Source organism: Astyanax mexicanus, chromosome 13 (genome assembly GCF_023375975.1).
Source record: "Astyanax mexicanus isolate ESR-SI-001 chromosome 13, AstMex3_surface, whole genome shotgun sequence".
Taxonomy (NCBI): Eukaryota; Metazoa; Chordata; class Actinopteri; order Characiformes; family Acestrorhamphidae; genus Astyanax; species Astyanax mexicanus.
Genome location: NC_064420.1, coordinates 40830627 through 40846494, shown reverse-complemented (window position 1 = coordinate 40846494; position 15868 = coordinate 40830627). Strand labels below are relative to the sequence as shown.

Below are 15868 nucleotides of genomic sequence, written 5' to 3'. Positions count from 1 at the left end.
TGTTCAAGCATGCCCTTTGTGTCCGTTCAGACGTGTAGAACTCAAGGAATAGGCTACAGAAATCAATGAGAAACCACATTGTCACTAGCCTTCATCAACTACAGCAGAAATCTTGGGTTATTATCACAATGCATTGGAGATATCAGCAACTGCATTGAAGAGCCATCAAACTCAAACAGAAACAAACAGAAATCTACTTGAGCAAATCAAAAGCCGACTCAAGGCTGACCAGTTTAACGACACTGCTCAGCAACAAATACTAACGACAGGTTCTACACACACACTTCAGAAATAAAAACTGTTAAGAGAACATGCTACTTAAAAAACAGACCATGCAAAGGCAGCAACAGAATTAAAGCACACAGTTTATACAATTTAGGCAAAAATTAGGCATAACTGAATGGCAGACGTTTATACATTTTAAAAAAGTTATTACTGTGGCCAATACTGAGAAAAATATATGCATGGTTCTAATTTGATCAGTTTTGAATAAACTAAACTGATCATGATTTTGAGAAACTGATGATGTTTAAAAAGCATGTTTGGCGTTTTCCTGATGCTGTTTTGCAAGATTCAGTTCTTTAAATCTAGGAAAGAGTAATGAAAACAAGAATCTATTGGAAAACCTGGAGAAAATCTGATATCCACCATATCAAATGGCTTTTGCAATTCAGTTCATCTCAGGAACGGAGGGGGTAAATTAATTTCTCCCCGCCTCTCCGTATCTCAATCCAGACAGAGTGGATTTCATTTCCATGCAAAGAGGTTCAGTCATGCACTGGGAGAAGTGTTTCTCTCACACACAAGTACACACACACACAAAAGTCTCAAGATGTCAGAGGTAAGAGTGCAGAATTAGTGCTGGTTGGACTTTGGCAGAGCACAATAGAAAACTACAATCTTACATATATATTTATACATATATACACACTATACATACCGCTCTGGAAAAAATAAGCGACCACTTAAAAATGATTAGTTTCTTTGATTTTACCAAATTGAAAACCTCTGGAATATAATCAAGAAGAAGATGGATGATCACAAGACATCAAACCAAACTGAACTGCTTGAATTTTTGCACCAGGAGTGTAAAGCATAAAGTTCTCTAAAAGCAGTGTGTAAGACTGGTGGAGGAGAACATGCCATGATGCATGAAAACGAATTAAATACCAGGGTTATTCCACCAAATATCGATTTCTGAACTATTAAAAGTTTACGAATATGAACTTTTACATCTTTTTTGTAATTTTAGCCATTTCTCATTTTTGCAAAGAAATGATCCAAATAACAATCTTTTTATTTAGAATTTAAGAGAAATGTTGTCTGTAGTTTATAGAATAAAAAAAAAAACAATGTTCATTGCGGCCAATGTTCTCAAACATAGACCTATAAATAGCAAAATCATAGAAACTGATTCAAAAACTAAAGTGGTCTCTTAATTTTTTTTCAGAGCTGTATATGTGTATATATGTTTATACGTCACTAAAAATCTTATACCTCCAAAATGGTATTTTAAATTTTACCAGAAAACATTAATATACATCAATGCAAACAGGTTTACTTCCAAGTAATTTGAAAAAAAAATCTACTGGACCTTTTGTTATAATTTTGTTGTAAATGTGTTTCCCTCCCCAATCAACATATAAAAGGGAGCATTATGACAAATACAGAACAGCACATTTCTCAACATTAAACCATAAACCACACTGTTATTTTACTGGCTGTTCTATAAACATTTAAAAAACAAGCCACATTCCAAAAAGAACACCATGGTCTAACTGAACAGTCACTGAATAAATGCTAAATCTGTAGAAATACAGAGCAAATAGAATCAGTCTTACCAGTCTCTGTTGCTCAAGCAGCTGATCGGCCTCCTCCTTCTCTTTTTTGTACAGGATCTCCATCTCAGTAAGCCTACATATAATACAATGCAGGACACATGCATGAGAGAGCTGCTCGGAGCTGAGTTTTTTTTTCTCTAGTCACAAAATAATCCCCTTCAGAATAATCCAATTCATATGTGTGCACAGACCAGGCTCCATAACAGAGCTTACAGTGCAAGGAGCACAGACTTTGTCCCGAGTAGACGGGGTGGATTTGGTGATAAACACACACGTATCAGTGTCTACAGCGCTTAGCTTTTTATCCTCAAGTCAATATTAGACATCTTTTCCCTCCTTTGCCTAAACCCTAAGCCCTCGCGGCCTGCGTTACCTCTTCTCCATCTCCTGCTTCATATCGATGCCCTGCTTCTCCAGCAGCTCTCTCTGGGCAAAGGTCCAGTCCACAGGCTCTACGGGGGTCTCAGCTGTTGGGGTCTTCTCTCGCTCAGCACGTGCCTGCTCAGGGTGATTGAAGCGGAACACATGGTTCTTTCCCATGATTATACGGTTACCTGAGAAATGAGGAACAGGACATTTTTGGTACCCTTTACTTATGTTGCTGTGACTTTTTTCAAAGTGGATCATTTTTGTTGTTTATGGAATTCAATGTGAAGGATGCAAAATATTGGAAAAATTAATAAGGAATTTGTATAAAACTAATCAAAATTAGCAGCTAATTGAAAAATTAAGTAAAACAGACAGTTTGAAGCTATTGCACATTCAAAATACCTAATGTAATTGATTGTAAGTTTTTTTTTTTATTATTATTGACTTTGTGTTAAAACCATAGACTGTATATAGCTGGACAGAGCATCGCCTCTCAAAAATGAAGCCACCACAGGTCGGGCGCCCCTGCTGTTCGGTTTCAGAAAGCTGTGTAACCCCACCCATCCCCATAGGTTTCAATGGCTTTCAATCACGTTTTTTTTCCCCAATATACTATAATTCTACCTCCATTATTTAAATGCAACAGCTAGTGTAACCTCTGCTTATATTGTCACATTTTTATATCCCCACAGAACTCGTTTTTTAAAAGGTTATTCAGCTCTATTCAAAAAAGGTGTGGTTATTGTAAAAGGGCTGGTTATGGGCGGGACCAATAACAGACCGCCAGCTCCGCTCCGCCCCGCTCTGCAGTCTGTGACCGCGAGGCAGCTCTCAGGGGCGGAGTTATTTAAATGAGCAGGCTGACTCAACACAGCCTTTCTCCCTCCCACAGAATCGGGTGTCAGGATCGCAAACATGGCAGAAGATTTTGGCTTCATTTTCATTGAATGAATGGAAACGGCAACATTGCGTCCATCTTTTTTTACAGTCTCTGGTTAAAACATACTTCCACATATATAGTCACCTCACTCCATCCAATCCAGACTTTAACATGGAAGCATCAAACACAGAGCCAACAAACCAAAGCACAGCAACAAAGCAACTAATCATAATTAATTAAGTTAAACTCTGAATACTGATTTGAGGTCAATTTACTCAGAATTACTACAAATACAAAGTCAATGTAAGGATCTTTCTCAGTGGCCTGTGTTTTATGTAAACATGCTACACTCTACAGTGTGACAGCGCTAAAGCTGACTGGAGGTGTATGACATGAAGGCAGATACCAGGAAGACTCACCTGAGCGCAGCTGGACTGCAGCCATCACACGCTTGCCATTCACATACGTCTCTGATCCCTCACACGGAACCAACATCACAATCACTGCAGACAGAGCAGAGAAGCAGTCAGTCATTTTTTTTAGATTACACTGATACACAATGTTCAATAAAAGGATTTGCATCTATTGAAACGTATAATGCATACATTATATTAAGAAAAAAAATATGGCAGATCATATGATCCTTCTACAAGCATTGGCTTTACAGTAGACTCAAATGCAATGTAAACTCTTTATTAATACCACTGATTTAAAAGAAGAAGAAAAAAAAAAAAGTTATGAGCAGGTAGTTGGCCCATATAGTGTATGTAGGTATGGTTGTGTATGTAAGGTATATGTACATTTACTGGGTGATAAATACAATGAAGTGTTTTACAATTTGAAATAAAAAAAAACAACAAATAAATATTTTAAATTTATAAAACTAAATATTAATAATCTGCAAAATTACTGATTCTATAATTATATTATTCCAAATATAAATATAAAAAAAGTTTGATTAAATAAATAAAATCTTATTTAAGTCAACATTTGAACAATATATCAAAAGTAAGGAAATAAATCCTAATAATTCTATAGGTTAAAATATGAACTGCTCGGATTCAATAAGCAAAAACAGAAACAGGCCATCAGCTATCCAGATGATCCTCATCACCAACATTATTTATGAAACTGCTTAACTGTGCTTAAATAAGAAACAGATTGTGTGGTTTTAGGAAATCCTCACCGTCTCCATTGGCATTCCTTTCGCTGCGGAAGATACAGTGCTCCTCTTTGATGTGCGCTCCACTCAGAACAATATCCTGCCTTCTCTCTGCATCTGCTTGGCCCACCCTGTCAACACACGAGCAGAATCACACACCGAGGCCCGGCCAACAGGGACAGCTGCACTCCTGACCAACAGCAGCCTGAACACAGCGGCTCAATCCCCATCCTGACAGTCCAGGATCAAAACAAAAATTATAAATGCAGCAGAGTTCTTCAGCGACCCTCTGAAACCCAGTGAAACTCTTCACTACACTTTAACAGAGGGTAGAAAGTGAGAAGCTAAAGCTGAAGGTGCTGAAATGAAGCTTCACACTCTTTGGGGCTGCTAAGAGGCACAGGGAACGTTTTCATACCGTGTGATTCCGTCTTTGATGTAGTAGAGCAGACATTCCGACATGAGCGGATCCTCGTTCAGGTTAACCAGGTGAGGAGTCTGTGGAGATTGAGACAGGAGCTTTAATCAATGCAGACAAGAGCAAGCCGTCAGTCACTGTGCTCAGTATGAACTACACTACCAGTGCACAAGTGATTTACTGTACCCCTTGAAACTCTATATAACACCAGAGGTTACAGACTTTAGAGCATTTCTGAATAATGCATGTTAAAAATAATGTAACAAAATAAATGAGTAACTAAATAATAGTAAATAAGATATAATTGTGCACTTGCATAACATAATGTATTAATGCTTGTTTACTAGGGGTTGGAATCCCAGAGTATATCACGATACGTTGCCCATGATATCGATATTACAATACTGTGATTCTGTGATACTCAATATATCATTTCTCTACGATACTTTAATGCATCTGTGTTATTGAAGAGGATAAAATACTCCTAAATAAGCAAATAGTAGGAATTGCTTTATGGATTTATGGATGTCAGTTTCACAACATTTGACAACCAATATACTTCACTGCAAGTTTACCCTATTTATTTGATAAGAATCACCAAGTGAAGTAATAATGCAGTAACTTCAGTAAGTCAAATTAGGGAGGCGAGTCCTTTGGAGTTTTGAGCCCCCAAGAATTAATAAAAAGTATTTATATATGAAGCAAAGTACAATACAATCAAAACTCTATGTCACAATAACAAAATATATATATATATTGACTAGTATTTATATCTGGCTAGTATTTGTCACACACTCTTTTCAATCTCCTCATGTGTTCCCTAAAGTTTTCAGTGTTTTTTTTCCAGAATCTAAATCAGTTTATGAACACAGACATGGCAATCTTCAGTTAGTTAGTGAAGCCAGTTTGCCTTTTTCATTTTTTCATTTTCCTTTTTTAGTTTCTTGTGTTGTTTTGTGTCTAGACTGTTTTAAAGATAGGATGTCAGAGGAAGTTGGCTTGAGAGCTTGTTGCCACTGTTCAGTCAAGCAGAAAAAAGCAGGAGAGGCCAGTCTGAGAGCAAGGTGAAGTTTAGAGCAAGTGACTGCTACGATTTCAGCCTACTCTCCTTTATTAGCCTGCAATACTTATGTAGGCAGCCTAACATCACTCTTTACTTTTACTCCTATAAATGTTTATATTTAATTTAAAGATTAATATAGTTGCTGTAATTGGAATATTCTGAACGGGTATGGATGTATGTAAACTGGTGGGGAGATAGAGATAAAAGTCAGAGTTTAAGAGGTTACAGGACATATAAGAAAAAAAGGCACTGATACTTCAATTATCATTAATTTAGACTCATGTTATTTTATATATAAAAAAAAACAACTAATAACCACAAAAATATAAATTTTTAATTTGTCAAAAACATCATGAAAAATTACAAACATAATTTACAGGCTAGGAAGAAACAAAACAAAAGGATAAAATGTGTGCCAACATGTTTTTTTTATTTTTATTGTCTATATATGACTAAAATGTAAATAGCTTCTTTACTCATGCTTTGATTTTTTGAGTTAACATAGATAATTTTGAACTGCTTCAGGACTTGATTTCATAATGCAGTGAATGATTTCTTAAAATAATTCTAAAACTAACCATATTGCAAATTTCTAAAATAAACACAATTACATTTCTACCTTGAGCACAATCACTAATCCATACATCTAAACATCTAAAAGCACCAACCTTACATCTAAACATCTAAAAGCACCAACCTTACATCTAAACATCTAAAAACACCAACCTTTTTGGGGGAAAACACCCCATTAAACTCTGTATAGAGATCACAAGGCCGCTCAACGCAAGGCTATTCAACAGGGAGGAGCGAAATGAAGAGAGGCAGTGGAGGAAAAACAGTGTGTTAAAAGAAATGACTCAAATGAAATGACAAAAAACAGCTAAATTAAAGGCCAAACACATCAGTAGCAGAGGGAGGGGTTTAAACTGATGAGCTGGGCTGTTCCCAGGTCAGGCTGATTATGCTGATGAGAAGCAGGGACAAAGAGCAGTGGAGATAATGGGCAAATTAATGATTTAATTGAGAATGGTGAGAGCAGTGTGTATTAAACAGGAGCTGCGTCCTCCCTGAGGGACAGCAGACACACTCTGCTACCGCAGGGCAGCTCCGTCAAAAGCCCATCACTTTCTCTCTCTCTGTCTCTTTTTTTTTATTTATCAGTCCTTCATCTCTGCTCCCTCCATTCACTCAGGTCTTTCACCCTCTTTGTGCTTCACTGTGTGTCAGCTCGAGAAGTCTAACACAAAGAATCAGCTTTTAGAAGATGAAGGAAGAGAGAAAGAGCGACAGAAAGACAGACAGTATAAAAAGGGGTTGCCATGACTGCTGCACACAATCATCTAGTGACGCTAATCACGACTATAGTTAGAATGAATTCAGATACAGTGAAGAGCAGAGAGCACTGAGATACTTATCTGAATGAGTCAGTGAGCGTTACATACGGACAGTCTCAAATACTGATTTAGACATGTCCTGGTTGAACTGGCCAAACGTATTAAATCCACTCAATATGTTTAAAATGCATTATAATAAGTGAGACTTCAAGTAAAGGAGTTACAATTTGCCTAAAGAAAGTCAGAACTACTTTGCAAAGCTCAATACACACACAAACAGATGCACTGCACCAGAATATGAACCAGCGGATCTACTCTGGAGTAAACAGAGACAAGACAAGCACCACAAAGCTAGTGGGGGATTCACAAAAGTATCTTAAGACATAAATTCTTCCTAGACCATGTTATTATTAAAAAAAATTGTACAATAATTTATATTACATACATTTTCTCTCACACTGCTGACTGTAATGTCTGGAGAGTTCAGACAGTCAGCCTTTAATTTTTTTATGTTTAAATAGTTGAATTTACTTGAATTTAACAGGAATAAAATTGTAGTCTGCTCAAAGTAATCGTTTCCTCGTGTCACACTACATGTCAAGGTCTTATTTAATAATTTTGCAAAAACTTGACTGAAATATAAAAAAAGTTAATTTGCATTAGGGGTGGGCAATATTATATCGTATACAATATATCGTGATACAGAAATATTGTGATATTAAAAATCCAAATCGTGATAATAGGGCTGTTCTGTCTTAAAAGTAGTCTGTTATTTACTGTGAAGCTTTAGGTGTATTTATTGTATAATTGTTTTAGTTTGCAGTTTATATGCATGCACTAAATATTCTGCAATATTTTTTGCTGCATTATATTATTTTATGCTATATTATTTATTTTGCCACATTAAGATTATACTGTTATACTCTTATAACAAAAAAAGTATATAAAGTATATAAGTATTTATAAGTATATAAATTAAATGGAATTTATTGGCATATTTACTGATTTTTTTTTCTTTCAAAAATGTATTTAAGAACGCTGGGCCTCACTCTTCAATATCTTCTAAAGACTTTCCTTAAATTGGTTTATGAGAAGCAGTGTTAACAAAAAGTCTTCTTTAGATTCACAATGTTTTAATTGCAATTAAACTGCAGTATTGTTTGTAAACATGCTTTAATAATTTTGTATGCCAATGTTTTCCTGAATTTAACAAATCTTAATTAAAGAAAGCATAAGTGAAGGTCAGAATATGTATTTTAAAAGAACAAAAAAACGCATTACAGTTTGGGCTCTTCGAAAGCCTTTTTGGAAGGCGTTTGTGAATCCCACCCTGCTTGTTAAAGGTCTAATATACACAATCTGTTCAAGGGATCTACTAGAAAAAACATCCTACCACAAAAAGCACTGCTAATTACCACGGGGAAACTACTCTGCTCATAAATACAAACCTGATTAGAAGAAAAAACACTAAAATCTTCAATTGACAAAGATGTTGGAGTGTTTTGTTCAAACTAAAAAATAAATAAAAAAAATCCACAGCAAGATGCAAGTCAAAGAAAAGCGAAGACAGAAAAATAAAAGGAGTGAAAGGGTGATAAATGAGAGAAACAGTGAAAGCTTTGAAAAGGAGCCTTGTAAGAACATCAGTCAACTGAGGGGGAGATAATGAATGTGTGTTCTCTGCTTGCAGCAACAACAGAAGGTGACAACAGCTCCTTGAACTTCACAGATGCTATACCTTTTTAGGAGAGAAGACACCGAGAGTTCCCCCGTCCTCCCTGATGGCAACTCCCATCTCTGCCAGGAGAGCCTCTCTGAGAAAACAGAGAAACAAGCATCATATACAGAGCAGTCAAAATCACTCACAACTGCAGCCACAGAAGAAGTGGTAATGCATTCACCACGGTTCCCACAGTCATGCTGAAGAGTGTAGTGGATATTTTATATCTCTGGTGATACTCAGTTCTGTAGAGAGGAACAGCTTGTTGATGCGACAGGTCAACAGAGAACGATCTGACTGGTTGGAGCTGACAGAAAGGCTACAGTAACTCAGATTAACATTCTGTACAAATGTAGGGTACTCGTAAGTCACCACTTTGGATATGAGCTACTGTTACCTGCCATACAGAAAAGCTAATTACACACAAGGTTTTAAAATTTTAAAATGTATATTTTTTTAAAAGGAGATAGTAATAGAATATGCTATATTAAACTGCAATGGAACATTATTATATTTTACATGTTATTTTAGGGCTGTACAAAATATAATATAAACAAGTGCTGTCAATGTAAATGCATCAGATTAATCTGATCCACTGTACCACTTTTTTAGATAATTTTTTATTTATAAAAAAAAATAGGCATAGATTGATTCTTTAATTAAACATTTCATTATTAAATATTTTAGTGTTCAAAAGAAAACTGTGATAAATCACAGCTATTTTTTTTTTAATCGATTGCCAGTCTTAATATAAACATACAGAATACCGCAGTATTAGCATTATCCGCTAACGGCGCTAAATGCCGCCCAAAATGCCGCCCAATAACGCTAGACTGAGGAACCCTAAGTGTTCTGGTATTTTAGGGCTTTACTGCTCTTTAATACCTGACTGGTAGAATTCATACATAAGGTGCACCTGATTACAAGGCAAACTGTCGATTTATGAGAAAATTAAAGAACTTGAAGTGCGCCTAGTAGTCCGAAAAATACGGTAGTCATTGTGATGTGAGAATGAAGAATTGTAACCAAATTAACGTTTTTTTTTATTTTTTTATGTTCTCAATATCTGGCAAATATAATTTGTGTTACTTTACTCTCCACATGACGTTCAGAATAACAGATATTCAAACACTAACCTGCCCTGCCAACCCTCAGCAGAACTGGCCATAACCTCATCTTCACACTTCCCTCAGTAAGAGAAAGTAGGCTAATTCAGGCTGACAGAAGCAGGATACTGTTTTTTTTTTTTTGGGTAGGAACAACACCAGTCACTCTGGTCAGTCTTTAGACACCACCCTGTGATGACATGAGTTTACTGACTGGTGTGTGATCTAAAAGCGTGGTACAGACTGGCACCAGCTGTGTGTTAGCTGACATGGCAGCAGTGGACAGTGACTGCCCGTGGGCGAGAAGAGCCAGAGAGAGAGAGAGAGAGAGAGAGAGAGAGAGAGAGAGAGAGAGAGAGAGAGAGAGAGAGAGACACTCACACACACACACAGTAAGAGGTTGCAGCACTGTGCATGCCATCAATCACTGACCTCTCCATCCGGATGGCCTCAGTCTTCCTCAGCTTCTCCTCCCACGTCTCATTCAGCTCGGCTATAATCTTCTCGGACTCCTGCAGGGGGAGACACAGCCGGAGTCAGTGCTGATTGTGGGCAGAAGCTGAGATGCGTGCTAACAGGTCTGAGTGCATTAAATATGAATATTATACTGGTCATTGGTCCATAAGTCAATGGGGGAATGGTACAACTAGAGTCAGACACTGGAGACTATAAAAATTAAAACGGATGACCCTGATAAATAATTAAACACTGATTCTTAGAGGGCAATGTGAACTTAGTGAACTCAAGACACAAAAAAAAACAACAAACTTAAGGGCGATTTATTTATTAGGGCACTAGATGCCACAAAACAAACAGTGTATATTGAGTCCGATTTAATGCTAAGATCATAGATATCCATACTTATAAAGAGAGAGCAAAAAAGACAGGGGGGATCTACCCAATGTAATCTAGCCTGTGTTGCTTTTTTTATTAATTTCTTTATTCTGTTAATCCTTGTTTTAATTATGTTTATACTTTCTTTAGTGTGTCCATGTACTGTCCTATAAAAAAAAAATACAACAGCATGTGTAGTAATGTGACCCCCTCCCCATGCAAAATGTCTTTATCAACAATAATCAAAAGTACAATGTTCAATAAATTGTGCTAATTTTTTACGCTTATACTGCCCAGCTCCACAAAAAAAAAATGTGCATATATTTATAGTAATTTATATTCATAAAATAGTAATGTATTGTGTTTTTTATGCCTTCCCAAAGTACTACAGAGTTGCTGTGGCATCTAGCATATAAAGAATTGTGTCATACAACAGAGATACCCATCCTCCTGTAAGTTAACAAACCACTTCATCAGCCTTGTCTTAAGCCTCTGGGGTCTATAAAAAAGCTTAATGTATCTATTATTAATATCTTTGCAATAATGCAGCAGTCAAGAAACTAATTTTTTGTCTCCTTCCAAGTCTAACTGGTGGATTTGTGTGTCCTTTATCTGACTCTCATCTGTAATATGTGGGTTTGTGTATCAGTCTATGCTTTTTTGGAAAAATTACCAGTGGACACCAATGGATCATGAACCAATAGAAAATCACAAGGATTATATCATAGGATGGCTGCATTTAATGTCATTTAATAATTTTACAACAAAGTAGTAAGTGATTCTAAGTGATTTCCTGAGTTTTTATTGGTCAGTTTTAGTAAATAAGATGGACGGGCACATGATGGACACACAAATTCACCAGTTAGGTAGAGTTACAGTGAGAAGACAAGTTTCTCATCTGCTCGGTATTATCACAAAAATATAAATAAGACATATCAAGACACAATGAATTTAATGTGCCGGCATTTGTCAAGCCCACAGGGATAAATAATTGGCATAAAGAGCAGTTAAAACAGGATTCCAACAAAAAAAGAAGAGAAAACACTTTCTCTCGTAGAGTCTCTACTATCTGTGCAATCGCGTGTCACCACATGTACTTATGTACCCTTGACCTCATGACCGACAAAAGCTGCAGCGTAAAGCAAAGAGGCTTATAGACATACAGAGTCCAGATAGCGCTCGTTATCATAACCCAGATATATTATATCAAAACAATACACAACATAGCGGTACAGAATTATGAATTGCAGCATGTTCTTTCTTATCAAACATAATAATATTGTAATAACAATGTATTCAAACCCGTACTGGTGCGAGTGGTAAAAAACTAAACTGAGCTTAAAGGGCAAATCAGAGTTCACTCTCTGACTTTTCTATTGTGTCTACCTCCCATTGTCCCAAACAGAGAGGAAGAGTTGGACCATCTGGCCTAAAATACAGGAAGTCTGCACATTATCAGCACCCCTAGATCCTTCCTAAAGGGTTAACACCCTTGCCATCTGTTGGTCTAAAACAACAGGGTGTCCCATACTGTTCTTGTCAACAAGAAAATGATTTTTACGTTTAGCTGCATCTGTTCTAATGTGCAAGGTTTTCTTACAAGCAAAACAGGCCTCACGCAGAGTCTAACACCCTAAAACTACCTACAGGTGTCGGTGTTCATGATCAAGTTACATACTGCTTTCCCATGATTTTTAGCATATTAGTCTATTACAAACACATCATCGTTTAGATGTAAAGTATGGGTTATATAAAAAGGAGCCATTGGCAGGAAATGGCAACAAGTGTCGCACATTATTAACCAACCCATCCAATTCATTTCACTCAATGCTCCCACATTACTGACGCAAGACTAAGACACTTCCTTGAGATACACGAGGGAGTTAAAGAAGAAAGAATCGAATGTTTTTTTTTATGTGGCCTTTTTACACCTAATAGCCACAAAGAACACGGCTATTTCTGTCTGCTTCTCGAACTGCGTTGGCGGCTGACGTCAGTGGATGACAGAGAGGAGAGCAGGCGATCGCTGTAACCATGGAAACTACAGTTCCTGAAGGCAAGATGCTCTAACCGTGTACGAGATCTCAAATTGAGAGAGAGAGAGAGAGAGAGAGAAAGAGAGAGAGAGAGAGAAAGAGAGGTGAATGTGAAGTAGTCAGTGCTAAAGGCATGACGAGACAGACTTGCCTTCATTTATGTTAGAGTAGTGCTGCTTGGCAGTGTAATGGTAACTAGGGCTGGGCAATACAGTCATAAAAATATATCACAGTATTTCTGGGTATTTTTGTGACATTATTTTTGGCAATATAATAAAATGCAGATTTTTTCTTTTCATATTTTATATTTTTTTTTCATATACATTTACAGTTTCATTTTGAAGTATATAAATGTCCTATATAGTTTAAGTAAAAAAGTTTCAATACCATCTATAGTACAGTTGTTTTTTTTTCACACTAAAATGTATGAGACCGTACGTCAATAAAAAAAAATAAAAAAAACTGTGCCATTATTTTATGTTGTATTTATTTAGGATATTTACAAATGTATGTATAAACAATTCCAATATCTGAATACTATTAATAATTTTAATAAAATTGTATTGCTCTTTAAAGGGATGTAATTATTTCATCATATTCTTATTATATCAATGGCAGGTAACGCCCTTCAATTAATAATAATATTGTTCATTACATTTATTTTTGGGACAGTATCTGTTACAAATTAAATTACATGGTTATGATGGGCCTAGTCTAAACTGCTGTTATTTAATGGGGAAAAAAAGCATCAGAACTCAACACGCAAAGTCATGTTGTTAAAAGCCTTTTTATCCAACAGCAGCCAAGAGTGTGGGTGCAGTTTTGTTTTTATTCTGTATGGTGATATATTTGGAGATATATTTATAAGTCTCAGCTTCTCTATACTGAATATATTAGGGCTATGGTATGAGAAACTCTGAACGTCAGATCAGCGCAAGCAGGGACACAAAAAAACCTGGGAAAATGTCTGAGGTTACCATGGTGACTCTGTTCACAGCATGCATGCTTAATAAGAGCGTTATTTATTAGCAGCAGAACATTAGGCATGAATATGTCTCCTGGGTCATGACTGTGAGCACAGAGCAGTCAGCTGGCAGGATTTAGGATGAGGAAGACAAAGGCTCTGCTCAGGGTCGGCGGTACGAGCAGGAGACGCCTAGAGCAGAACTCACAGACCACATGTCTTCTATTGAACCATTCATTACCCCATACTTGTGGAGAACGTTCATCATAGCAACACAGCAAACAAACCTCTGAAGCTAGGAAGGAATTGGCTACAGCTGTTACCTTTAGAATGGTAGCATGCATGGAAGAACGCAGTAATACACTAATACTTTTTTACATTAATGGCTAAAATATGTTGGTCTGCAATAATAAAATATACCAGCCTAGCTTGATATTAACATTAATAAATATTAACAGTATTTAGATAAATTACCAAATTACCAAAGCTTTACTTAGTAAAGTCCACATAAAATAAAATGGTCCAAACAAAAAAGTCAGAATTAAAGTCTTTTTTATTTACGTCTTTAACTTAATATAATTTGACCTTGAGAACTTTTATAATGAAGCCCAAAATGGTGGATTAGCCATAATGGCTAACAGTAATGCAGTAATTGTTTTCCAAGCAGAATTAACAGCTGATGTTTGATAACAGATGGATGGCACTGTGCTGGTTAGATATGTTAAGTACTGCTATTTGGTAGGATGTGTGTATGATGTCTGTATATTATGCTGCCCTTCAGTTATGAGCACTTTCGTTTGTCTCTGTTGCACTACACTGACTGGAACTGTAGCCAAAGGGCACCAAGGAAGGCTATTAAATATTTTATATTACCAGTGGACACCAATGGATCATGAACCAATAGAAAATCACAAGGATTATATCATAGGATGGCTGCATTTAATGTCATTTAATCATTTTACAACAAAGTAGTAAGTGATTCTAAGTGATTTCCTGAGTTTTTATTGGTCAGTTTTAGTAAATAAGATGGACGGGCACATGATGGACACACAAATTCACCAGTTAGGTAGCTTTATATATTTTTTTAATCAGTAATTTTTTGACATGTTCACACTCGGGAGATATGGAATGAGCAGAAATTAACTGCATCTTTCGAATGTCAACACATTAGAGACATATCCTTGCGGGTCCCAGCCCAGGGACCATGAGTTATCTTCCTCATAGGTGGTGTATGAAGTGTTTCTTTACTTATGTTATGAAAAGATAAGTAGGAAATCAGGAAAAAGGTGCTGAACAAGGTGCCGACGTACCTTGAGCCTCTCGATGGCCTCTTCTCCGCCGGGAGTGGACATGATGCGCTCCTGGATGCTGGAGACGGACTGCAGGCCGGCCTGGCTGCACAGAGAGCCAGACGACGGCGATGCGGTCAGGCACCCCATCGGCGCTGTGGAGAGATGGCCAGGCCGTTGGTTCTCTGAGGCTAGCAAGTATCTATGCTTATTGTTGTGAATATCTTTCAGGTCTGAGCCACGCAGGAGACGAGGGAAAACAGGACGAGGTGAAAAGAGGAGCAGAAAAATGATGGAAACAGATAAAAGGAAATAGAGAGGGAAAAGAGTAAGGTGAAGAGAAAGAGAGAGAGAGGGAAGAAGAAGGAGAAAAGACAAAGAGGAGGAAAGACTAGAGTAAGACACACAGTTCACATTAAAGGATAAAAACAAAACACACCAGTCACAAATGGTAAGATGCACAAAGCAGTGGTTTTCACACCAGGAGGTCTTGAAGCTCGTTTACACATAATTTACTGTGAATTAGCGCCGATAATTATTTCATTTTGCCTTGCAGATTGGATTAGATCAAAACGTCAAGCATTTGTGTTTTAATCAATTATATTATTGCTGAATCGGTGAGTCTCATACTCCAGTGCTAACGAATTTAGTCAATTAACCCTTTCGTAAGTGAGATGTGATTGTAACAGTGTATTTAGAGTGTTTTTTTCTAGCATTAGGATAGCAGCAGTTCTAAAACAGGGACACTAAGCAGCAACTCCGCTGTACATTATCTGCAGAATGAGCAGCAAGCACAAACTGTGTAGACTGAAGAGATTGAACCATAAATCTTTTAGTATTTTACATTTTTAG

At 36.8% G+C, this 15868-nt stretch overlaps 1 protein-coding gene across 20 annotated transcripts in view; it reads right to left on the bottom strand.

The window, feature by feature from the left end:
* The window catches only part of kif1b (kinesin family member 1B), a 108238-nt gene that overhangs the window by 42119 nt on the left and 50251 nt on the right, over window positions 1-15868 (bottom strand). For 11 of the 20 annotated variants that reach the window (XM_022676957.2, XM_007246815.4, XM_049462820.1 and 8 more), the window contains 8 exons: window positions 15038-15171; window positions 10326-10405; window positions 8806-8881; window positions 4671-4750; window positions 4277-4383; window positions 3510-3593; window positions 2215-2395; window positions 1842-1914 (listed from right to left, as the gene is read on the bottom strand). In XM_022676957.2, the coding sequence (XP_022532678.2) occupies window positions 1842-1914; window positions 2215-2395; window positions 3510-3593; window positions 4277-4383; window positions 4671-4750; window positions 8806-8881; window positions 10326-10405; window positions 15038-15171 (815 nt within the window). Of the gene's footprint in view, window positions 1-1841; window positions 1915-2214; window positions 2396-3509; window positions 3594-4276; window positions 4384-4670; window positions 4751-8805; window positions 8882-10325; window positions 10406-15037; window positions 15250-15868 lie in introns of all 20 variants that reach the window. The other 9 variants (XM_049462816.1, XM_049462826.1, XM_049462818.1 and 6 more) reach the window with 1 other exon arrangement.